Source organism: Schistosoma mansoni (assembly GCF_000237925.1).
Source record: "Schistosoma mansoni, WGS project CABG00000000 data, chromosome 3 unplaced supercontig 0105, strain Puerto Rico, whole genome shotgun sequence".
Lineage (NCBI taxonomy): Eukaryota > Metazoa > Platyhelminthes > Trematoda > Strigeidida > Schistosomatidae > Schistosoma > Schistosoma mansoni.
In genome coordinates, this window is record NW_017386009.1 from 314,572 (window position 1) to 340,727 (window position 26,156).

Sequence of the window (26,156 nt, forward strand, 5' to 3'; positions counted from 1 at the left end):
AAATAACCTTGTAGCAATTTCAAAGAAGATATCATTCGTGAGAAGGCTAAAAGCTTTAGGTCTTTAAACGCCAACCTACATATAGTCTTCGGTCTAGAGGGACAAATACCAACCTCAAAAAAGTTGTCTTTAAGCAATTTTTATTATGAAATGAAGAATAAATTCAGTCTCCAGACTAGATGCTTTTTATTATGCATTGTCTAGATACGTTCACATATCTTTGGTTGTATACTTCAGGACAACCGCGAGTCACAATCTGGAGACTATAGTTTTGTATAACCTCGCTGAAGCAGACGGTTCTTAAATAACATCGAGTTTGCTGGAGATTTAAATTAAGATATATGGTAACATCCATATCACCATTTGTACATAACTGACTCTGTTCAGAAGTGAAATTGTATATGGGCAGTTCGATTAACTCTTCCTTAATAGGAATTATAAATTATTCCACACTACCTCATTTCCTCTTGTTATTGTGGACTGACCAAAATATGCTGATCCGCTTGTCACAAATGATCGAACTTCATCATCAATCATCTCAGTCTATGTACCAGTTTGATTTACTCTATCGACGGTTGCTATCTCTACCGATGTTTTTGGACTAATAATAGTTTTTGCAGAGAGGCCATTCACATTAATCAACACAGACATCCTTCAAGTATATGGTTTTAGAATACAGACTTCACAAGAAGTGATCAAAAAATAGAAGACAGGTGAATCCATTCATGATTCCTTAGTAGCATCGAAATAGATGTATCTATCCTCGAAGAATAAAGTATCTATGATCAGACTTTGCCTGTGTAATTCACCAAATTTAACAGATGAGGCTAACTAGAAGGTAGTCCTGCCTCACACCATTTGTCCGTAGGATATAAAGCCTTTTCTCTAGAACGGCACCCTAACATCTTGAGCTACTCTGGCTGCTATATGCCGAAACATTAGCCGGGCTTATCTTCCTCTATTTATCGAGGCACATAAGCTATTACACGTTGAAGGAAATGTAGACAGTTGTAAGAACATGTGAGTATAACTAACTCAGATGAATATGAAGCAGATCGCACAGATAATGTTACCTCTTCCCTCAACCCAAATTTTTACCTGAACCTAAAGTCCCTAATTCTGTTAAGTGTTACGAAAAGTGATTATTCACTCTTCGCCATAAAACAAATAGGAACCATGTGTCAATTAACTGGCACTATTGTGACATGTATATAAACAGACGCTTATTTTTGCAGTGTCAATTCTTCTCGGTACATTTTTGTTAACTTCGCGTGTCGTTATATCTTGAATGAGCTCTTTTGTTGGGATTCACCGCAGCACTTAACCTCCCTTCAAACTAATGTTTGGCTAGTAACTATTTTTTCTCTGGAGGGTTCTTCAGTCTACTCAGACAAGGTCGCTCGACTGGTTACTAAGTGATATCTCTAGATATGATTCAACCTGCCTATCTATCTTCCATCGACTGCAATGTCTAAGAATATGATGGACCATGCAGTTTATATTTGCAATTGATTGGGATGAGCTGTAAGAGTTCTTATTCTTATGTATACCAGTAGCATATGACGGCAAGGACACCAGCATGTCACAATTTATCCACTATCCAGGTTACAGCTCCACGCGATTCTTTTGCTTCAAGAAAAACAGGACAGAATCAGGTCACCGGAATTATCCCAATTTCTTTACAACGGATAATATATGAGAAAAACAACCTTTCGGAGCTACATACGACAACTTTGAATTTATTTCTTGAAATTGCCCATTTAAGTCTCTTCAAGGTCATTGATATCTCCGGGATTTTCAAGAACTGTCGAATGCATCCAGATGGACTCCAATTCCTTACTCAGAGATCAGATACGCCACAAATTGACAGAAGTTTCTTTGTCATCTAAACACGTAAAAGATGTGGCATCGTTTCTGCTGATCCAGGCAGAGCATTCGGACTTCATCTCAAGCCAGTGGTTAGAAATATTTAAAGCTTGTATGTTCTACACTTTCATTTTAATGCATCAACTACATATCGTTCTTATTTCAATGGTTATGACGTATTTTCACACTTAATTGTACTAAGATTACGCGTCATTGTTTTTTCTGGGTTTTATTGACTAATCCCATTTTTGATCCGTGAATTGTTTCTCCTCGTTAACCCGAATCTATTTAACTAGTTTCACTTGCATAGTCAAAAGGTGGCTTGATCCTAACATACCTTAGAAAAAGTACTTGATGTTGCAATTCGTGCGATCTAGTTTGTGAAGAGTTATTGTTCTACAGTTGCCATGCTGTTGAAATGTCTTGTTAATAAAATCACTACAGAAAAAGTGAAAAAGTCTCAATCTCAACTACTAGTTATCTTTCATGTATTCTCCACTATCCGTGACTGTTCTGTAGTTTACCGACCTCGCTCCACCCTAATTTTCAAATACAAACACATGTGGTACTGATCTTAGCACATGTATATTGGCTAACATTGGAATGAGAGTAGGTATTCGTTGCAAGAAAGTGGCCAGATCAGTCTCGAGAAATAATCGTAGTCTATGGTCGCATATCTTAGAGAACATGGCTCAACATCGGTCATAATGTCTTAGGTAGATTCACTTTTTGTCTTCCGAATTCTGAATATAGCTTTGTTCTTTAGTTTTGTTCATTTCCTAAAGTCCATATACGTTATTCTCTTTCTGACTACCGTCCTGTTGACTTCCCTAATAAGTAATCCCGTACTCACAATCCTATCTGAGAAATACACTGCAGATTAGCGAAGAAAACTAGCCTCTACCTGAGAAAGATGCTGGAAATGAGTAGGCCATACTTTACGCTAATCAAACTGCATTGCAAAGCAAGCCCTAACTTGGTATCCTTGTTAGTCTTCCTCTAGCTTTATATCTGCTTACCTTGAGCACTATGGTAGCTTCGATAACTACTTTTACTCCACAAACTTCTACTTATCAAAACAAAGAATGATAATAACACCTAGTAAACTTGAATGTTCTCGTGGTAGACTGACTCATCTCTAGTAAATGAAGGTCATTTTCATACTATTCGGCTACCCAGTGGTAGTTTGTAAAACCAGGCTCAAATCCATTATTGTTTAATGAAGTAGGATTTGATCATTGAGCTTTTGGACTATTTTAATAAGTAAATACGATGCGTTTGATAGATAAAATGGAATTTTTATATATGTTTAATCAACTGATAGCTCTTTACGAGACCAAATTGTTGGCGTAAGCCCCAGACCAAACAGAAATGAGAAGACAGCTACCATACAATAGTTACAGGGTAGGGATAAAATAGAAAACGACCAAATTACCCCACGTTCACATCTAATAACTTATTGCATTTAGATCATCTGAACCCCATAAAAATGCCTAGTTAGGACTCTTATAAGTGTTGTTATCATAGGATAGTTTGATTATTTTAATCTTATTATAGACTCCAAGTAGTAACCTCCATTGATTAAACGATTACAACTCATGGACACTATGAGACTATAATCGAGTTGTTCATGTGCTCGTTACACAACACTGACTAGCCAGTCAGTCTCGTTCGCGAACAACGTAGAATCTAGTGTAAGTGAAAACCGATTCCAGCCCCTGTATTTCGCATTAACACAATATTAGAATATCAAGACGATGAAATCCCAAATAAAAATAACATTGAGTATTGATATTAATATCTGTTGTTTTTAATCAGTTTATCATGTATATTACGTCGTAATATGATTATTTTGGGTAACAAAATGCATTCTGTTTATAATCTTTCTGTTTTTTTCGTGCTAGCAAATAATCCAAGTTTTCAGTTAGCTCTACTTTACGTGGCAAATGAAATTCTTACTAAAAGTCCTAAATATGGTGTCTCTGAATTCGGTGAAGCACTAAAACCTGTCGTAACTCAAGCAACACAATTTCTAAAGTTAGTTTTGTTGTTTCTTAAGATTGACTACATATATTCAGACCTGGGCCATTTATATCCAAGCTTACAAAGTTGATTAATTACTGGACCTATCGTAAAGTCTTTGATATCAAGTTTACTGAACAACTTTTACAGAAAATAAGTAAGCCATTTCTTTCATGCATATTAGAATTTTTTCCTTTTTTTTAGATGCTACTGAACAAGCCGGTAAGAAAAATATAACTCCACCATCACATGATAATAAGGCAGATAATATTGTTAAAAACTTCAATGTAAGTAGTTAAGTTAACTACTTTATAATACGTTTGCTCTTCTTTGAACCACGACATAATCTAACATAGCCTGAACAAAGTAGCTGATGACTATTACTGATTTACAAGATGTTTATTTCTTCCGTCTTTATGACCACTTTGCAGATCAAGCTCTCGAACTCCTTTGGGAACTTAATTCAGGGGATTTGATCACCGATTAGTAAACTGATGTCATGTTTGTTCAGTCCATAAAAATGGTTAAATTCTATCGATCGAGTTACACTACAGAAACAATTTAAATATGGTTAGTATTTTAATAAGGTACATACTTTTTAAGCTACATGTAGTATTTTCAGTGTATTCGATAAAATCAAAGTATCTTCAGCCCGCTTCAGTGTGACGAACTAATCTGTATCGTTAAGTCCTACACCTGGAAATCATGTTTCGTTGCACCGATTAGTCCAGCAATTGTATTCAGCGTCGCATTTATCTGATTCATAGTGCTATTCAAATTCTAGCAACCAATTTGCGTTATACCTATCATTTAAGTTACCTGACATCTCATGGAATGTTTTGATGTCATATAGCTAAAGGTGATCATCAGGAAACATTGGACTTACATTTTATACTAGTCAATGACTGGTAGAAAGGTGTGTTTAGAAACCTAGGGCAACTAATACTCTGTGTAGTATTTAGATCCTTGTCATCCAGTATCACAATCTAGGTTTTTTTTAGCATTACAGTCCATCGATATTATAATTCCAAGATATTATTTTTTGCAATCACTCAAATTTCAATATATTTCAAGTTAATTCTAATGTTTTGTCTTAAATAGCCTGAAAAGCTACTTGATACGTTACGCAAGATAAAACAACTAGATGAAATATGTGAATCACACGGAAAATTTGATATTAGCCCACTTGGTTACGGTACACCAATCTCATCAACTGTTAGTTCATTAAAAAGTAAAGAAGAAAGTCGATCATTAACAGGCCAAGTAAGTTTGTTACGATTTATTTATTTAATAAGCAACGATCTACCACAATCTTGATGCTTATATGAACGTGAGCGCCCATATCTGTGTATGTGGATTGGTGGATTGATAGTTACACAGATACAGTAGGGAAACATAACAAAAAATCATTCTTATTCATTCTCTACCATCGTCCAAACCTTGGGTTGGACGTCCAAGTTGTATTTTAATTGTTGAATTTGAATACCCTAACCACTGAACTGCCAGTCCACTAAACCACTTTTTCATTAGAATAGTCTATTCGCGAACTACTAGTTCTTTGGTGGCTTATTCTTAGAGTGAACCAATTAAAAGGCTAGTATGGGATTTAATTGATGCCTAATTTAAGTTCAACATAAATTAAATGGGAAGTAATTATATTTATTCTTTACTATTAAAGAGAACTATCTTATTAATGTTAAATACAGATTCACCTTTGTAAATCTTTACTTATAAAATTTCTGTACATATTAAAGGCGTATAAAAAGACAAAGCGAAATGAATTCACTCCATTTCAAACGGCTTTTCTGTTATTGCCTCCTAAAAGTTTATCCAGCAGATTAACATTATTGAAAAGATGCTTCATACTTCTGTCTTGAAAGCCTAATTATTCAACTTTGTAAAGTAACCAGTTTTAATGGTCATAAACTATTATCTATGGCTGGGGTTGTTGCTCATATTTGTATTATTATCTATGTGGGTCCATTAGTATTACTATAAATCCCTTTTTTCACTCACCCCCCATGAAGTTTGTACGAAATTCAGATTTTTCTTTAGTATATACTACTTTACTACTGTAGTTTTGTTCATAGTAGTATGACAACAACCTTGAAATAATAGTATGTCTGAAGTTTTGTGTAGTTTCATGACGTGCACCTATCTTGTAAATAATGGTATGGCCTGCATAATAGATTTATGCAGTCTACAGTAAATTTGATTGAAATCGCTGTGAACTAATGTATCAAGTGTTATCCAACACCAGTTTTGTTTATTTGGCAGTTTCACTTCGCATTAGCTATACTTCAAAGTAACATGATTTATCATCAGACGTATGAACACCCCCCCCGGCTGGGATAAAATCAGAGATATCCACAGTTCCTACTAAATGTGTATTCTTGGATTTGCGATTAGTAAATGAAAGTGTTAGCAAATTAATGACATAATAGGTAGAGAAAACTACAATAAATGTTCACTGCAACTAAGTTATATGCCCTATTTCACAACCAACTGATCGTTATGACCGAAAATAAGAATACATTTCCTAAATCCACCTCATCTATATTCACTTGCTAATTTGGCTGCTCCTGTGGAACTAGTTGCATCGAGCATACAATTAAGCATGTCCGTCATTGAATGTCATCTCGTCTGGTCAAAAAGGGATACTAGTTAAGGTCAGTTGAAGGTTTTAGTCGAATGCGGGAATCAACGCCTAAACGTTCTCATTTGACCATATTTATTCCCACAGCGATTTAGTGTCTAGTGAAATATCCGTTCATTTTATATTTTATATTATTTAAGACGTTCGTTTAAATCTTTCCGAGATCAAATATTTCTCGAAACTTTGACTAGGATCAGCCAAAATGAGAATTCTTTAAACCATCATTTGGAACTTTTTAAACTGCTTGTCTAAAGTTAGATTGAAGATAGTAAAACTCCCATCCTTAGTATAGTTAATCGTTACAAATATCTCACTATTGTCTGCAAACAGCCACGTATTTCACACCTATAATCCTATAAAATACATCTTGCTACTACATTCGCCTAGCTGTCATATACTAACCGACTACCATGCGACTAGTTTGGACGGCTTAACGGACACATTGATCCACTACCCAGAATAGCATAATTACGAATTATTACTTATCCTACTGAATATATGTTGGGGACGCTAGATCCCCAGAAATCACATGGTAAACGTCTTGTTTTTGTAATTTTATTTTGGGTATTGAAATTTCTTATTTTCGTGCCAAAAACGCTCATTCTTACCTTCACATCGTATTTTCCATTTGAAAGGACCCTAAATGTCATTGGTTCGTTCCCTATTTCAATATATTACTTTGTGACCTTTCCCAAGGACATTCTTATGCTATATTTATGCGCTTGTTGTTGTTTGTACTTCTGGCTGCTTGTGGAATATACCTTTCTGAACCGGGTCTTCTCCTTCGGGTTAGCAGGGCTGGGACACATCGGAATAGTTAAGCTTGTCTTGTCGTTTTGTTGCTGATCCTTCGTTCCGTTTGCTGATTTAGGTGATCTTATAATCTCTTCAAATATAGCAATATACCAATGGCAAAAATGAATAAACAATGAAAAGTGTGTTCCTCTCTGTTACTGTGATGTCTCAAGGAAATATGGATAAATATTTGATGAGCAATCATTAAAAAGCTAATTTTGATACTGTCATTATTTTAACTCCTTCGCTATTGGTTTGGTTAATTTCTTGTCTTGCTATGCTGTTGTAGTGTGGTGAGTTTGGATTATTAAACGTTTATGTCAGATCTTACACCGATCATGAATAAATTATTAAACAACGTAACATGTCTTTGATGCAGTAATATTATTGTTATCTTCATTAACGCTTTTTTCTTAAACAATTAGGTTGATAAGTGCTGTAAACATTTGGAATTTATATACAAGAAATATGAAGAACGTTTGGAACATATGAATGCATTGCAAAGTATACTAGAAGGTGCAGAAATTTATTATAATGTACAACTGAAAGAGGTTGCTATCGTTGTGAATGTAAGTTCTATGGTACTACTTATCTAACACAGTTGTATTACATTGAAATCATGAATTGATCTAAGTTAGATCACCATTGAAGATCTGGAAGTACTAGACGGCCGCTCCATCCTAGTGTGGAACTCCTCAGCGGTGCTCATGTACGACCCCGCACGCGGGACTCGAGACCAGGACCTTTGGTTTCGGAATTCAACGGTGTTAATGTCTAACCCCAATCAGTTTTATTATTTTGTTTTAGTTGAACTAACTAACTATGAGATGATGAACAGGTTATTAGTTTGCACTGTTCTATGTTCGAAAACGACGCTTCTTTATCTACGTCCACTTATTTATTTATTTTAACATATAAACTTTGGTACAAGGAGGCACCATATATGTGTATATACGCATGTAGATAAACTACCTGGAATATATGGTATATTCGACACAAGATTATAACTACAAAATGAAACATGCATCAGCGTTTGTATTCTGTTCCGTTTTTTTTTGTTGTTGCTTATTTCGTCTAGGCCTATGGTACTTACGGAAAACGTGTTACAAAGACACTTTCTGAACTAAATGATTTAATTCATAGGGATCATACTTCATCATTGTCATCACCATCTAGAACTACTACTACTACTACATGTCAACCTGATCATAATAAACATTCAACAAAATACAACAAAGAGAATTCTTTAAATGAATCACGTTATGCATGTGATGAATATTATGATGATTTAAATGATGGATTTACTCATCATGATGATGACGATGATAATGATGGTGTTGGCGGTGACTTAGAATATCATGAAGATGTTGATGATGATAAAGAAGATGGTAGTATCAACAATAACAGCAAAACTGAAAAATCGAATGCAAAATTATTGAATAAAAAAGAGACCAATTATTCTTCCGAGATCATGAATAGTCAATCACCGATTGATATATCCTCAAAAATAATCACAGATAGTTTAACTAATCGAATCAATAATCAATCAAAAACATTTCAATCAATGTGTAAGCCAACACCATTTGGTTTTCCTATTTTTCAACCAGTTTGTGATGCTTCCGGTGATGTAGATTATCGAGTATTGTTAAATGCAACATTACCTAAATCAGTTAAAACTGATGATGATGATAATAATAATAATTCCAGGTAACTATTTTGATGTTCTTTGTTTGTTTTATATACCTTATAAATTATTATTTGATTAAAGTGTAGTACATAGACAAGTCAGTCAAGCACAAATCCATGAAGTCATTGACAATTGGACTGAGCCATGCTGGTAGGTGTAGACTACCTGGTTGGGATTCGCGAGATGATAGCAATCGATGGTTAGAGACCTTGAATGACATGGCTCAAAATCGTTTGCATTGGCAAAGGTGCATCCACTCTTTCACATAATGCTTATACCCTTACTACTTCTACTACTATGGGATTCGAATCGACAACTGGATCTCTGTGTTAATGTGGTATGATAACTCGAACTGATGTACGTACGTACGAAGTTGTGACTGACTGACTGCTCAGGATGTCTAAAATTAAAATTATAGTGCTAAGCATATCGAATATTTAACTATTTGCATATAGATTCTATACAGCACACAAATCAACCAGTCCTAATCTTAATATAACCCCTAACTCTAAACCCTAACTGGGGACTCGAAAAATACTTAGGTCTTCATATGACTTTGGCAAGAAGAATGTAACATGTCTCAGAATCGATCACAATGGCGTAGGTGTATACACTCTTTATCTTCCCTCAAACCTTAAGATTAAAATTGCTTCATAACGTTCTTCCTTCCTATACTATATCTTTATATACAACCTATCTTTTATATACTACCACCACTAAATTAACTATTTCTATGAATCCGGTGTTCATCTTGTTGTGCTAACGAGATATGGCAACTTGGACCGATGCATATATGTGCCTGGTCCTACGTTGTAGCTGACGGACTGACTGACTTCGTAAGAACTCGGAAGAATAGGAACACACGTCATTGCCTTTTCATCATCTCTGCCTACACTCCCACTGACTGCAGCCCGGATAAAGTGAAAGATGACTTTTACAGAGAGTTCTCTGAACGTATTCATAAAGCTAAATGCTCAGACATAGTACTCGTTGCAGGTGACTTCAATGCCCAATTAGGCAGCTTAAATCAAACAGAAAGACATTTAGGTCGGTATTTTAGTATTCTGCTAGTATTTTACCAGATACCAACTCACCACAACTGACGAAACTTCCAAAGTGAAGTATTTCATATGCCCAACTACCTCTTATCGTTGGTTTAGACGTTAACTTAAGACCAGTCCTGAAGTAACATCTTCCACTTAGAAGGAGAGAAATGCATCACGATCACGCTTGCATTGTTGCTCAAAGCTATCAAAAGGCTGCGTTTTCTAAATCGCTAAACAAATCTCTGTATTAAATAAATCCCTGAAAAGTTATCTGTATGTTATATCTAAAAGAGCCGTAATATAAGATGAAGTAGGTAGGTGGTTCATAAAGAATATTAACTTCTAATCTTTATGATGAATGCAATTTTACGACATATATTTTTTTTATACTTCAATCTTACCGACATAGATCGGAAATGATTCCAACTTCAAAATTACAAGATCCAACAGTTATTAATCATACCAATTCTTCAGAAGTTAACCCTATTAATTCTTTATCCAATATTCCTAAAATGAATCCTCATGACAGTTCTGTTGTTGTTAATACCAACAATTATCCGCATAAATTTAACAGTTCACATAAAACTGTTTACTCAACTTATACCCGTTCAAATAATCAGAATAATAAAGATCCTGTGAATGATCATCATCAACAATATTATCATGATAAGACGATAAATAAAACAAGTCATACCGCTATTGATGATGAAGAAGATAACATGGAAGTATCAGATGGTGAAGAACCTTCTGATAGAACAAATGAAAATATACTGGATAAAAATGTAAATCCAAATGATCAATCTGATATATGCTCACAACAAGATAAAGATTGGCGTATATTTACTGAAGTAAAATGTAACATAATGAAACCAGTAAACTGCGTAAGTTTTATGTTTGTTTTTTTCTGATTATTAAAGTTATTGTCTAATTGAAAGGATTGGTTTAATTTTTTTATACATTGTGTCCATCACAGACGAGTCAGGAACAACAGTGTAGCATAATATACTGTGGTCTTGAGTGCTGTTAGAGGTACGAGGACAGTTATCACTTCCCGGTTGCCCACACCGTGGAAGGGTTCTTCTAGAGATACCTGAAAAGGAAATTGGGTTAGAAGTGGTCTTAATGACCTGAGAGCGTGACCGCAGTGCCCAACGGAAAACTGCTTGAGGTCGGTCACACACAACCTTTATGTGGATAGTTTTTGTGTTAGCTCCGTACTTGTTGGGACCTTACCGCCGGAGACGGATATCCGTAGAATAAGGCGAGGTGTGCGTTCTTAGGGTCGACCTTTTCTAACCCCGCCCCTCCTTGTGGGAAGGCAGCATCGCTGTTATGCTGGTTGTCTGAAGGAAACACCTTACTGCTGTCACGCCTCTGTACAGTCAGCAGTACGACTTCGCCTTCGGACCTTGGGTTTGCTGCTTTTAGTCTTACCGCTCTGCAACCGACCTGTCTGGCATGGTAGGACCTTGAGAAACGATTGCTCCAGCCAGTACAGCTCGATTGGCTCATCACGACAGGCAAGCCCTACCACCACGTCAAGGTAGCAGCAACGGTCGGGTAGCATAATATGTTGTTTTGTAGATCAGTGGATATGTATGATGCGTCGTCGACTGTTGATGGTATTGGTCCATGTGTACTTTCTTTCAAATTCAAACTGAGGTTAATAATAATACTAGTTATACTAATACTACTAGTAGTAATAATAAGTTGATTATAACGTAGTTAAACTTAAAAGTTGCATGACTCTGTAATAATCGTAAATTATTCCCAGATTTCATAAATATTGGTACAAAGTGGAACCAGATATGTATGCGGCGCACAAATCTTATTTGATTTGTATGAGGGCTGTGATACTGCCCAGGTGCCCAAAATGAAGCAGGTGGTTTTCTTAGGGAGCCACACACCGAGCTTTTGATCTAAAGGTCTAATCCACAAGGCAGTGGACCATCGTGAGGAGATTCAGTCCCATGGAAGCCGGTGACCAACGATTGATTCATACGCCATTTGTTCCCTCAGGATACTGGAGCCCATGTGCACCATTGGTTTGGAATGAGGGTTTTCCAACCCCCCTAGGTGGACTCACTGTGTCCACCAACCCGGTTAAAGCGCTGGACGTTTACTTTTCGTCCTCTCACTTTCGTAAACAACAGTAGTGCCACGAGAAGGCAGTGAGTAGGACTTCTTTGGCAGAGGCTATATACTCGTGGCCATGTGAGAGCATTCCGAGAGGGAGAGCGGACTCTCCTCACTCTCGGCCGTACCAGGGCTTTTGAGGGAATTAGTTTTCCAACGATTTCAGAAAGAATTAATGCTAGGTTATTTTTATTTATTATTTATTTAAACACATAAATATTGGTACAAAAAAGCACTAGATAAATATGCGCCTCATAAATCAAATAAGATTTGTGCGGCGCATATTTATCTGGTGCTTCCTTGTACCAATATTTATGTGCTTAAATAAATAATAATAATTTCGACAGCTAGTAAAAATCTGAGAAAACTGGACAGTTATTCCGTCCTAGTATGCGAATCCTCAACATTGCATGTCCATGACACCACTAATTTGTCTGTTCATAACGACTTTTATTCATTATGAAAAAGATACTTTTCCCTTACAGTCTTTCTGACTTTTTTTATAGCTAACTGGAACAGTACCTGATAATAATCCTACAAATCCTACGATATCGCCCAACAATCCAGTAGTAGGCTTGACCATGCCATCTGAATCTTTTATCCAACCGACTCTACCACGACCACCTACGTCTATACGTATCCCTCCTCCTCCGGCGCCTCCACCATTTGTTGTTGGGGGATTAGATAGTCAACATTCTTTCAGTCCACCTCCTCCTCTTCCTTCAACATTGAATGAATTAGCTTATCATCAGCATCATATCCTGCCTGTGACCAAATCTGACTCATTCATTCCACAACCTCCAGCACCACCACCAATGTTATTGAATTTACAACAAATCAATACAATTATTACCAGTGGTGCTAGTAGCAGTAGTAGTGATACTAGTAGTGAATTAACAAAATCTTCTGAACAGTCATATATCAATTCTTGTGAAACAATTCAATCGGAAAAATTATCAGCTATTGATATATTAAAAAATCTATGTCAATCATCAATATCATCTTCATCCTCGTCATCCTCATCCTCATCATCATTCAATTTGTCTTCTAATTTTATGACAACATCAATTGCTCCTTTTTCATTGATACCGCCATCAATATCCACATCATCAACATCATCTGTTGAGAATGAAATTATTCCTTCATTACCTAATAGTAATATTCAACAAAGTCTAATCATGAATTCATTAAATTCTATTAAAAATTTACCAATTCTAAGTAAATTGGATTCAATCGCAACTTCTTCGTCGTCGTCTTCTTCTTGTGAATCAAATAATAATCAAAATGTAAATAAGAAATTAATAGAAGATCCATTTGCTGTTATTTCTCGTTTAACTGGATTATCAAATTTAATGAAAAAGTAAATGAACATTTATTGATAAATTAAATTAGTTATTTATTTTTATTACCAGAAGGGGTTTTTATGTGGAGATTTCAGTATTTTCTAAGTTGAAAGCGTGAGTTAATTGAAGCTAGACTACCATGGAAAACCTGGAAGAACTAAACGACCGTTTCGTCCTAGTACGAGACTCTTGAGTAGTGCGCATCCACGATCCCGCACTTGCGAGATTCCAACCCAGGACCTACCAGTCTCGCTCCAGGGCACTTAACCGATAGACCACTGAGCCGGCCGGCATCCAATGGTGTTAATGTTTTGACAGTAAAAGTATAATGAGTTGAGTAGTCGTTTAATGACTTACTTACACCTGTTACCCCCCATCTCCCAACGGAGTATAGGCCACCGACCAGCATTCTCCAACTCACTCTGTCTTGAGCCTTCCTTTCTAGTTCTATCTAGTTGTTGTTCATTCTTCTCATATCTGTTTCCATTACTCGGTGTAATGTGTTCTTTGGTCCTTCTCTTCTTATTTAGCCTTGAGGATTTCAAATGTGGGCTTGCCTTGCGATGTAGTTGGGTGACTAGATGTTTGATTTTTATATTACTAAGCGCCAAATTTTGAACCCTGCTCTATCTATTTCTTCTTGAGTAATCAAATAGTATCATATCCATGTACTTGGTTAATAAATTAATTGACCATATAAAGTAATTGTTATATCTTGTGGCCGAGTGGATGACTAGTTGATGTGTGGCTTGATGAGACCGCCAATTAGGTAGCAGTGAATTATTGGTTAGAACAGTGACACGAAACCCGTACGAGCAGTCTACAGAGCTAACCGGTCCTGTGATCTGCCTAGCCCAGCCAGTTAAGTCCAAAGCACCAATAACAGCCTCAGTGGTATGAATCATTGTATTTCAAACATACTGAGTTTATATACCAACCAAACAAACCATATCGACCCATAAAATAGATAATAACATTTGTACAGTATTTAGCCGAATGTGGCTGCCAAATCGTCCACGGAGGACAACTCACTAACTCGTTTCAAGTAAAGACCGGTGTTAGGCAAGGTTGCTTACTCTCACCCTTTCTCTTTCTCCTGGTCATCGACTGGATCATGAAGACGTCAACATCTGGGGGAAATCACGGGATACAGTGGACAGGCAGGATGCAGCTTGACGATTTAGACTTCGCGGATGATCTGGCTCTTCTATCACAAACGCAACAACAAATTCAGGAGAAAACGACCAGTGTAGCAGCAGCCTCAGCAGCAGTAGGTCTCAATATAAACAAAGAGAAAAGCAAGACTCTCCGATACAATACAATATGCACCAATCAAATTACACTTGACGGAGAAGCTTTGGAGAATGTGGAAACCTTTACATATCTGGGCAGCATCATTGATGAACACGGTGGATCAGATGCAGATGTGAGGGCAAGGATCGGCAAAGCAAGAGCAGCATACCTACAACTGAAAAACATCTGGAGCTCAAAACAATTGTCAACCAACACCAAAATTAGAATTTTCAATACAAATGCCAAGACGAGTTCTACTGTATGGGGCGGAGACGTGGAGAACTACGAAAGCCATTATCCAGAAGATACAAGTGTTCATCAACAGCTGTCTACGCAAGATACTTCGGATCCGATGGCCAGACACTATCAGCAACAAGTTACTGTGGGAGACAACAAACCAGATTCCAGCAGAGGAAGAAATCAGGAAGAAGCGCTGGAAATGGATTGGGCACACCTTGAGGAAATCACCTGATTGCGTCACAAGACAAGCCCTCACATGGAATCCTGAGGGTCAAAGGAGAAGAGGAAGACCAAAGAACACATTACGCCGAGAAATTGAGACAGACATGAGAAGAATGAACAAGAACTGGATAGAACTAGAAAAGGAAGCCCAGGACAGAGTGGGTTGGAGAAAGCTGGTCGGCGGCCTATGCTCCATTGGGAGTAACAGGCGTAAGTAAGTAAGTAAAGTGGCTGTGAATAGTAATCAATAAACTGATGATAACTCAAGGATCGTATAATAATAGTTCAAAGGTCAAAATAAAGTTAGTGATAAGAGGAAACGAATATGATTAGGTTAATTACAATAGGAAATATACACATTATATTGACCAATAAATAGTCCTCAAAAGTTACCATTCGTAATTCTCTTCGGGATACAACACCTCTCCTTTTTTGAAAAATCCGGAGCTGATATCCGGATTTTAAATTTTCCGAGCTCCTCCTCCCCCACGAAATAGTGTTGGATCCTCATATACCCAAGTTTCAATTAATGCGATTCTATTTATAACATGTTTCTCGCATTCAATAGAGAACCAGCTAAGATTGACTGGATGGTGAGGATCGACGTTTGATGTGAGGTCAGGATTTGATTCTGCAGAAAAGTAGTCATCAGACTTATTGCGAACACTGGCAGGTTGTGGATCACTATGATAAACAGCGTCCATCAAAACTGCGCTAGGTTCCGGATTATCATTTGATGAACGTAACACATTTTCTGGAAAAGTTTTAGAATCTCGATCATTAGATTCGGTGGAAGTTTCTTTTGCAGAATGAGCTTTGCTCGGTGTACTGCTCGATATCATGTCTGGCACTTTGTGGGCGGTTGGTGCGACAATTTCATGGGCATTCAACATGGCATCGTGTTGATGAGAGCTGGAAGCGTCACTGTTCGGACGTGCTACTTCAGGGATAGTGGGGTTTGAATCCACTACTGGGCACGTTTCTGAAATGGACGTGAATGGACAACTGGGCTTTTCTTGAGAGACTGTTGTTTCGTTAAAGTTACGGCTTGTCGAGGATTCATGAAGGCTGCGATCATTTACCAGCTCTGTGTGCAATTCAGAGATTAATCCATCCACTTCCGACGCATATGCGAAGCACTGGTGATCCATAAACTGTGTGCGTAATTTGACCATAAACTCCAAATGTCGGTCAAACAGCAACTGTAATCGATCGGAAGGGAGCGTCATTTTTCACTGTACGAATAATGACAAAATGGCATTCACGGACGCCAAAGAAAATGTTGGATGCTGATTGCACAAAATGATTGCCTGATTTTCGAACATTTACAAACTGACCTTTTTTTGTCCCCGTCGCCAATTGTTATATCTTGTGGCGGTGGTTTCGTTTATCTTCCTCTAAATATTTCTTTCTTCCTCATTATTGGTAGTATTTTTTTCCACAATATGACAATTATTAGATTCAGATTACTTGGTTAGGGTCTGTATGATAACCTCAATCAGCGGTTGGATACTTTGAGTGGTATGGTTCAGAATCGTTCGCTATGGGACAAATGAACTCACTTTCTTCTCTCCTGTCGATCTTAAATCTCAGTATTCCTTCATAAATATCTTACAACTCTTCTTTTTCAGACCATGCTCCCCAGGGTTTATTCATCTTTTTATGACTCCTACTATATTATTTCAATTTCTTTTGTTATTTTCATCTGGTTATACTAATTGGGTACAGCAACTAGGGTCAACATGAATCAGTCCCATGCTCTATACTAATATTGTCTGTTGTCAGTCACCATCGATGTAAAACCTGTTACAGATATGTATTGGTCCAAGTCACTATACTCCATTAGCACGATGAGATTAAATTAACAAGATTTAGAATAAAAGGGACTAAAGTGATTAAGTTTATTTATTTATTTAAACACATAAAGATTGGTGCAAAGGGGCACCAGATATAATATGCGCCGCACAAATCTCATTCGATTTGTGTGAGGGCTGTGATACTGCCCAGGTGCCTAAACCGGAACAGTTGGTTTTCTTAAGGGACCATACCCGGAGTCTTTGACCTAAAAGTTTGATCCACAAGGTAGTGGAGCATCATGAGGAGATGCAGTCCCATGGTGGCCGGTGACCAACAATTGGTTCATACACCATTTGTTCCCTCAGGATCCTGGAGGCCATGTGCACCATTGGTTTGGAATCGGGGTTTTCCAACTCCCTTAGGTGGAATTTCCGTGCCCACCAACCCGGTGAAAGCGCCGGACATTCTCTTTTCGTCCTCTCAATTTTGTAAACAACAGTAGTGCCACGAGAAGGCAGTGAGTAGGAAGTAAGAATAACAATAAAATAAACGAAGCACTGAGAATAAAGTTTCAGATAACCAAGCGGGAAGGTATTTATGGAGAATTACTAGAATCCAAGATCGAGAGGAAGATAAAGAGTAAATGTATCTGCACCACTGTAAACGATTCTCAGTTATACTCATTTTCTTTTCACTCATGTAGTGATTAAAATAGGTTAATAAATCCCATTTTATGTAACGCGCCTATTGATTTGAAATTCAGTAGTTCTTTATTACTTATTAGATTTTTCTCGTCTGTTTATATATCCTCATATGTTGTTATAGCATTCCAGCACAATCGAATCCTATTACACTGTCAGTTACTTCCCCTGTTCCATCCAGTAACCCTGTTCTGGAATCTGTTCATGATACTACTAGTACTACTATCACAACAACCACACCCACTACTGCCACTGATTTATGTTGGAAAACTAATCATCTAATGAATGATCCATTGTTATTATCATCTAGCAATAATGATTTTAAATCAATTGTTTGCGTTCAAGAAGCAATAACAACCAATGCAATAATAACAACAACAACAACGAATGCTTCTAACAATTCATATATTCCATGTGTCAAACGATCTAGATTTTCAGATGCTATCAATGTTGAAAATAACAATCATACAACTGTTCCATCATCATCAACCAACAATGTATTATCCACTACTAATGTGACTATTTTATCTTGTACTACTCCTACGGCAACGACGACGACCATCTCGTCATCGTCTACCAGTTCTGATCTACTACGTTGTTCAATCGATAAAAAATCATTATCATCATCTGTTTCCGAAACTTCAATAAATAAAGCTGCATATTGTGAAAATGAAGAACAACCCAAATTCTCTGATCTTGATAAAATCAACTCTATGAATAGTAGTAATGATAGTGATAGTTCTCCGGGCGGTGGTGATACACCTACATTAGATGAAAGACAAAATGATTTATTATTATCGGGTAATAATGATAAAGATCGACCTCTGATATCATTTAATCCCTTTGGTACACCATCATGTAAGTAGTTCTTTTTCTGGTTTCTGTTATCACACTACTTCTAATATCAAAATAATATCCTTAGTCGTTAAGTGTACACTGTCAATTAATCATAAGCAATGTAGAACCTAGCACATACCTTCGTTCTTAGAAAGCTCTTATACCAATTTCACTAAACAAGAAAAACTATCAGGATAAAGTCCAGAATAGCAGAACTAGTAACGATCTCATTGATAGTAGGAAACATTAAACATAGACAATATGATTCAAGAAGTTTTGAATTGTTGAATTGAAAGTGTGAATATTTTAAGACAGTAATTTCATACATCTTTGTTATTACTATCGGTTCTCGGCTATACCTTTCAACATCTCAAACTTTACACACAACCTGTGTAGTTTTCACTGTCTATATGATGAAAACACTCAACATTCACGGGTTCGAACCCCCCTCCACATAAACCGATTGAGGCTAAACAATCAATATCACTATCACTCACATAATTAAAATATGTCTCAGTCCTGAGTATACAGGCTCATAATTGGCAGGTGAATTACGCTTGACATGTGTAGGTCCACACTAAACGCTATCTAGCCATAAAATATCATCCTTAAAATTGTGATTTCTGTCTATAGGACAACAAAACAATTTGCAGATTTGAATTTTTGAGTTTTTTCTTGTTTGTCAGTCACAATGTAAAACCTGGTACATACGTACATCGGTTTAAATTGTCATATCCCATTAACACAAAGAGATGAAATTGTCAGGTCAAATCCCAGAATAGTGGATGTGGTAATAGTGTTAGTAGTAATGGTAAAGATTAACCATCGAAGATACTATTCGGAAAAATATGAATTAGTAAAATAAAACACAGAAAACATTATGGGGAATTGAGTATCTCAGAATTCGGGGAAGACAAAGATTGGATGAAGCTGAGCCATTGCAAACTTATTTATTTAAACACAAATATTGGTACAAAGGGGCACCGAATACATATGCGCCGCAAAAATCTCATTTTCTTAGGGGACCACACCCGGAGCCTTTGACCTAAAGGTTTGATCCACAAGGCAGTGGAGCATCGTGAGGAGATGCAATCTGGTGGTAGTCGGTTACCGACGATTGATTCATACGCCATTTGTTCATTCAGGATACTGAAGCTCATGTGCACGATTGGTTTGGAATAAGGGTTTTCCAACTCCCCTAGGTGGACTCGCCGTGTCCACCAACCCGGTTAAAGCGCCTGACATTCGCTTTTCGTCCTCTCAATTTCGTAAGCAACAATAATGTCACGAGAAGGCAGTGAGTAAGACTTCTCTGGCAAAGGCTATATACTCGTGACCATATGAGAGCATTTGGAGAGGGGGAGTGGACTCTCGGCCGTACCTGGGCATTGCAAACAATTTTGAGCTATGTCATTCAAAGTCACTAACCATTGTTTACGATAATCACGCAGACTATTTATAATGTGTAATATAATGAAGTGGTTCTTTATTCAATATTAACACAAAACTGTTTTTTCTGTTGTCAATTATTTGTAATTTTGTAGCAAGTTTAGCTGATTTTTTAATTCCTAATTCATGTCATGGAACGGATCCAAAATCTTTTCTATCAAATATTCCTCATAGTATTATTTCACAAACTTCAATTACTCCTTCACCTATTCCATCATTAACATCTGGTTATAGATTACCATTTTGTAATCTTTCAAATTCTACTTCAATTCCTGTTGTCAATCCAATGAATATACCTTCAACACAATTATCAATGATTCCACCAACTGTGCTGACAGCAAATAATAATCCCAACTTACCTATATCGAATTCACAGGTATACTGAAGAGTTTTTTTGTTTATAATGTGGTTCTACCTAGCTGAACAAAAAAATTATTATTCGTTAGGATGGCAAAGATAACGCTACGATTAATCCCAATTATCATAACTTTTGTATCATCAGTCAATTAGAGAAAACATAGAACTGAATAAGCATTATCGTGCATGAGCTCAAGTATTCTTATTTCACACCAGCATAACGAGAGGAGAAACAGACGAGTAATGTAGGGTGTGAGATAATAGCTGGAACTTTATAAAGAAACAAAGAACGAATGCAACTATTATAACTGTTATAACGTGTGAGTGAATGCGTGCGTGTGCCCCTATTTGATATATGGACGTGCTGATTCCCGCCAATGAGAGAAGAGCGAATTATCGATCAGAGCTATGATACATAAAATCGTACGAGCAGTCTTGAGTGCGTATCGGCCCTGCTTTCTGCCTAACCCAGCCACTTAAGTCCAGAACACCAATAACAGCCTCGGCGATATGAATCATTATTCACAAACATACTGGGTTTATATACCAATCAAACAGACCACATCGTACCATAAAATAGAAAATAACATTTGTACAAGATTTAGCCAAATGTGGCTGTGAATGTGGGGAACAGTAATTAATGGACTAGGGAGAACTCAAGAATGGTAAATCGTATAATAATAGACTATGGGTCAAAATAAAGCTTATAATAAGAGGAACATGAATGTGATTAGGTCAGTTATTTAACAACTATACAATAGGAAATATACATATCATATTGATCCATGGATAGTCCTAAAAGTTACCATTCATAATTCACCAGGGGATATAACAATAACACTACAATTAGTTTCAAGCAGTGTTATGCAACATTTCCAGTCATCGATTATGATTATCTCCTTGACCGCAACTTAAAAGCATCCAGTCTCCTGTGACACGGTTCAATTCAAAGGTCTTATTAGTAAAATGGTTATATCGTCCGCTTAGACTCGGAATAACATTCAAGTTGCACCATTTTAATCTCCTGTTATTATCAATTTTTGATGATTTATCTTTTTATTCAATCGATTTATTTATAGGTAGCTCTTGGACTGACTCATTCAAACATGATGTTTTATGATCCAATAACAAGAATGCCTATAACTCCTAGACCATTAGTACCTGGACCTTTTATGATATCACCTCAACAAACACGTCCAGTAGCAACAGTTCCAGCACAGAGTAATTTACAATTACCAACTACATTATTTCGTGGACAGAATTGGTCACAGTCGTTAGTCAATCAAACAACATCGTTACAACGTCCTCCATCTAATGATTTCTGGGCATTGATGAGCACAGTCCCTCCACCTCCTCCTCCACCCCCACCACCACCACAACAACCTCCAACTCTACCCCAACCACCTACACTCTCACCATTTAACCAAACTCAAATACGTCAACCATTAGTTGGTGGGATGGTGTTTAATCCAAATTCATGGATGTTCTCTTCACCTACTTCAACAAATCGAGATAAAAAATAATATGAATTACAACTAATACTATTTTGCACCCTCATCCACTCAATATATTATACACATCATAATTTACTCATCATTGTCTCCAGCCACTGTACAGGGAGACAATTATTATTATGATGATCAGATTCCAAAACAAAACGATTATGTAACTATGATGCTCTCAACAACTCACAATTACTATGGCCGCAATAATAAGGCATGTATATTTTGATTATTATATTCTTTTCATTTTAACAAACATAATTTAGTTTTAAAATAATCCATGTATATCAGATGAATAGGTTTGTGTATGTGTGTGCTTGTGTATCCATGGTATTTGAATAGTTTTCCCACTTTGTTTTGTTCAATCTTAAAAGTACACTTTTTAAAAAGAAAAAAAAACCAATATGTATGTGTATGTTTGTGATTTTTCTTGTACATTGAATGCTTTTAAAATGTATTTTATATTATGTAACGTTTTCTTTTTTAGTTTTGAAAGTGTCATCTATAATTAATATTAATATTGGTAAACAAAGATAGATAGTGGCTAGCAGTGGAATCCAGGACGCACGTTCCGTCCTATTTGGGACTCGTAAGCTGGATGTACCTGCATCTCAGAGTTGATGATCACTCTGGGACTCGAACCTAGTACCTTTCGCTCCAAACGCTATCGCGTTATCCACTCGGCCACTGAGTCCTGATAGCCACTTGCTTGTGCGATGGGATGAAGTTTAAATTCATTTAGTATTGTTTGTTTAAATCTTCCCATCGATGTGTTAGGACTGCAACTGGTCAGTCTTTAATTGGCATATGTGCATACTATGTGTATTGTCTCGATATAGCCTTAATTGATCGATCTTTGCTTACCATGCTTCTAAATGAAGACTCTTCAACACTCAGGATAAATTTTAGACTTTTTTCCTGGTTAGCGTCTTTTTAGCAAGGTTGTTTTCTACGGGATGGGATTGCTAATCTCAACCCCATCTCTCCTCCTTTATCCGGGCTTGGGACTGACTGTAACCCAAGAAAGGCTCCAGATGGAGTTACTTACCGTATACACTTGTTATATCTTAAAGTTGGTCACCAATGACAGATTTAAATACAAATTGGATGTATTACGAACTCGATAGTGTACAGCAACTGGCACAATGCTTCGGAAATTCTCTCCATGAGGAAACTTGGGAAGAAAATAGGAGTTTATGAAAAGCTTAGTACTCAACAAGTAAAAATTGAGTTAAAACAACCTTTATTATTAAGGTGCATGGTATGACTTTCGGGCACAACCAATAAGACGACAGTAAATGCCATTGTGGAAATATAAATTAGGAAAGTATTATCACGTTTATCCGTATCATTTAAAGAAAGACCAGATAACTTTAGTCTCCATGATCCATCTCGTATATACATGGAAAACCGGTACAATTCAGTTGGTCAAATCAGAATTCGCAGCATAGGGCCAAACTTGCCACTCCAATAACAGAGAATGTAATGTCACACCAATTCTTGATATTACTCGTATAAGACTATTTTACTGGATAATGTCCCTGCAATAACCGCAGCTAATAATTAAAGATCGGGGTGATAATAATCCTCAGTAGTGTAGATATAGTTTCTGTTTAGAAAGGAAAGAAGGTCGAATGATTTTTGTTAATCATGGCTATAGGGATTCCCCTGTTGATCCAACTATTTTTTGAATGCGTCGATGTAGGGAGCTTCAGTCACGTGTTGATTTAAAGAGTTCCACTTGTGTTAACTCATAACATATTATTGTCTTATATCCTACATTGTTTCATTTCACTCTCATTTTCGCTTACTTAATGAACCACTATAATCAGTATCATTATTTTCACGGATTATTCGTCAACTCCGCCTGTAGCTCCTCCAGGGGTTACTGCCGGTCCCAAGCCCGGGTAAAGGAGGAAGGTTGGGCATGGGGTTAGCGACCCCATCCCGTAGAAAACCAACTCGCTAAAAAAACGCTAACCAGAAAAAAAATTCCACTCCATGTACTGATACCAAAACTGTAGCAATACGTTTGTAAAATTATGTTATCTTGAATGGATGATTTGATCGTGAAACTTTTATTACCTTTTTCTGGAAGACACCAAAACATATGGATAATTGAATTTTATTGTATCAATTCACTCATTCATAAGCAACGTATAACATGATAGATAAGTGCATCGGTTCAAGTTGCAAAATTACACTTCAACACGACACGAAATTATAGAGATGAATATCAAAGTAACAATATTAGTGCCGATCGTAGTGAAAACAATATTAGACATAAAGAAGACGACTTAACTTACGCCTGTTACCCTTCGTGGAGTAGGCTAGGCCGACCACCAGTATTCTCCGTCGAACCCTGTCCTGGGCAATCCTTCCCAGTTGCCATTCATCCTTTACATGTCTGCTTCCGATTCCTGACAGAGTGTCCTTTGGTCTTTCTCTTTTCTGTTTCCCTTCAGGATTCTAAGTTAGCGCTTGCTTCATTACGTGTCTGTAATTTATTTTTGTCTGAATAGAAATAGTGAGTCACGTTTGATTAAAGCGAGTTGGTTCACTCGCCTTTGCGCATCACTACGTTTCTCTGATTGTCTGTCTAGATCAATGAGTATATGAAATGAACGTATTCAGAATTAATTCTCGTTTTTTGGCTTATTTTATTCCGTTATACTCTTTTTTATTATTTATTTAAACACATAAATATCGGTACAAGGAAGCACCAGATGCAGATACGCCGAACAAATCTCATTTGAACTATGTGAGGGCTGTGATACTGTCCAGGTGCCCAAACTAAAGCAGGTGGTTTTCTTAGGGGCCACACCCGGAGCCTTTGACCTAAGGTCTGATCCACAAGGTAGTGGAGCATTGTAAAAAAGATGCAGTCTCATGGTAGCCGGTCACCAACGATTTATTCATACACCATTTGTTCCCTCAGGATACTGGAGCTCATGTGCACGATTGGTTTGGAATAAGGGTTATCCAACTCCCCTAGGTGGATCCTCCACATCCACCAACCCGGTTAAAGCGCCGGACATTCGCTTTTCATCCTCTCAATTTCGTAAACAACAGTAATGCCACGAAAAGGCAGTGAGTAGGACTTCCGTGGCAGAGTCTATGTACGCGTGGCCATGTAAAAGCATTTCAAGGGGGACAGCGAACTCTCCTCACTCTCGGTTGTACTAGGGCATTTGGGGGCTTCTTAAGTGTAACACTGATGATAAGAGAAATGCCTGTCAATAGAAGGTATAGAAGATTGAACTGAAAACAGAAAGGGAAATATGAGTGAATGAAGAATTGGAGGAATCATGAAGGATATGAAAGACAATTGATCGAAGATTCACAAACACAGTATTAAACGTATGGCTTTCAAATTTTACAAACGAACTCTGTAACTTTATATTAAAAAAATAAATTGGTCTTCCTCAACTGGGTATAGAGTCAGTTACCTCATCTTTTATAAAACAATCTTGCTAGTAACCAGTATAAACAAAAATTAAACAATTATTTATTTACAATACAACAAATATTTAGTTACCACCAAAATAATGTTCGAATGCTTTTCGAATGATTAGTTAAACAATAAAATAATCTATTCAATAGATTATTATGCATATAATTGAAAATTTTAAACTACAGTAACACTCTGAACCAATAGGATAGATCAGTTTAAGGACAAATGATAAGTTGCATATGCCATATTGTATTTGTTAATATTTATTTGGTTTGATTTACTGAAGTAACAGATATGCACTATTGGTTAGAAATTCTGAGGGTGATCGATCTATGTATAATTATGGATGGGTTTGTAAAAAGATTTGAATTAACAGTACCAGATTGAGGTTACATATCGGTACCAGACTTGGATCACCAGCGAACACCATGGATGCCTTTATTATTATCATGGTTAACAGACTATCATATCGATGTATAGTCAAGCTAGTTTCTTCCATTATTTGATCCAATAAAATGTTCTATGTATGTATATGTCCAACATATTGAACATTGGATGTATTGACTTTCTTAGTCAATTTTTACATGTGCATAATTAAAACGTAAATGGAAACTATGAAATTAGTTTCAGGACAGAAAACAAAATGATACATATAAAGGGGCTGGTTACCAGGGCACTTTTATTTTTCAGCAATAGTCTCTTGATAAATGATTAGTCAGATTATATACATTGTGTGTCATATCTATATGTATA

At 36.8% G+C, this 26,156-nt stretch overlaps 1 protein-coding gene and 1 non-coding gene across 2 annotated transcripts; one reads left to right on the top strand and one right to left on the bottom strand.

Moving 5' to 3' along the window:
• Positions 1–3,730: 3,730 nt before the first annotated feature.
• On the top strand, positions 3,731–22,419 carry Smp_131820 (hypothetical protein; the record flags this gene model as incomplete). The annotated part of the gene is made up of 12 exons (XM_018791293.1): positions 3,731–3,903; positions 3,945–4,045; positions 4,093–4,175; positions 5,029–5,151; positions 7,765–7,908; positions 8,913–9,046; positions 10,482–10,953; positions 12,715–13,121; positions 13,365–13,568; positions 18,385–18,662; positions 20,186–20,466; positions 21,527–22,419. The coding sequence occupies 12 exons, from the start codon at positions 3,731–3,733 to the stop codon at positions 21,968–21,970; spliced, it is 2,844 nt and encodes a 947-aa protein (XP_018645507.1). The 3' UTR covers positions 21,971–22,419.
• Positions 22,420–22,570: 151 nt separating this feature from the next.
• Smp_tRNA_01286_Pseudo_TTG.1.1 lies at positions 22,571–22,642 on the bottom strand. The gene has a single exon. It is a non-coding gene (tRNA).
• Positions 22,643–26,156: the final 3,514 nt, after the last annotated feature.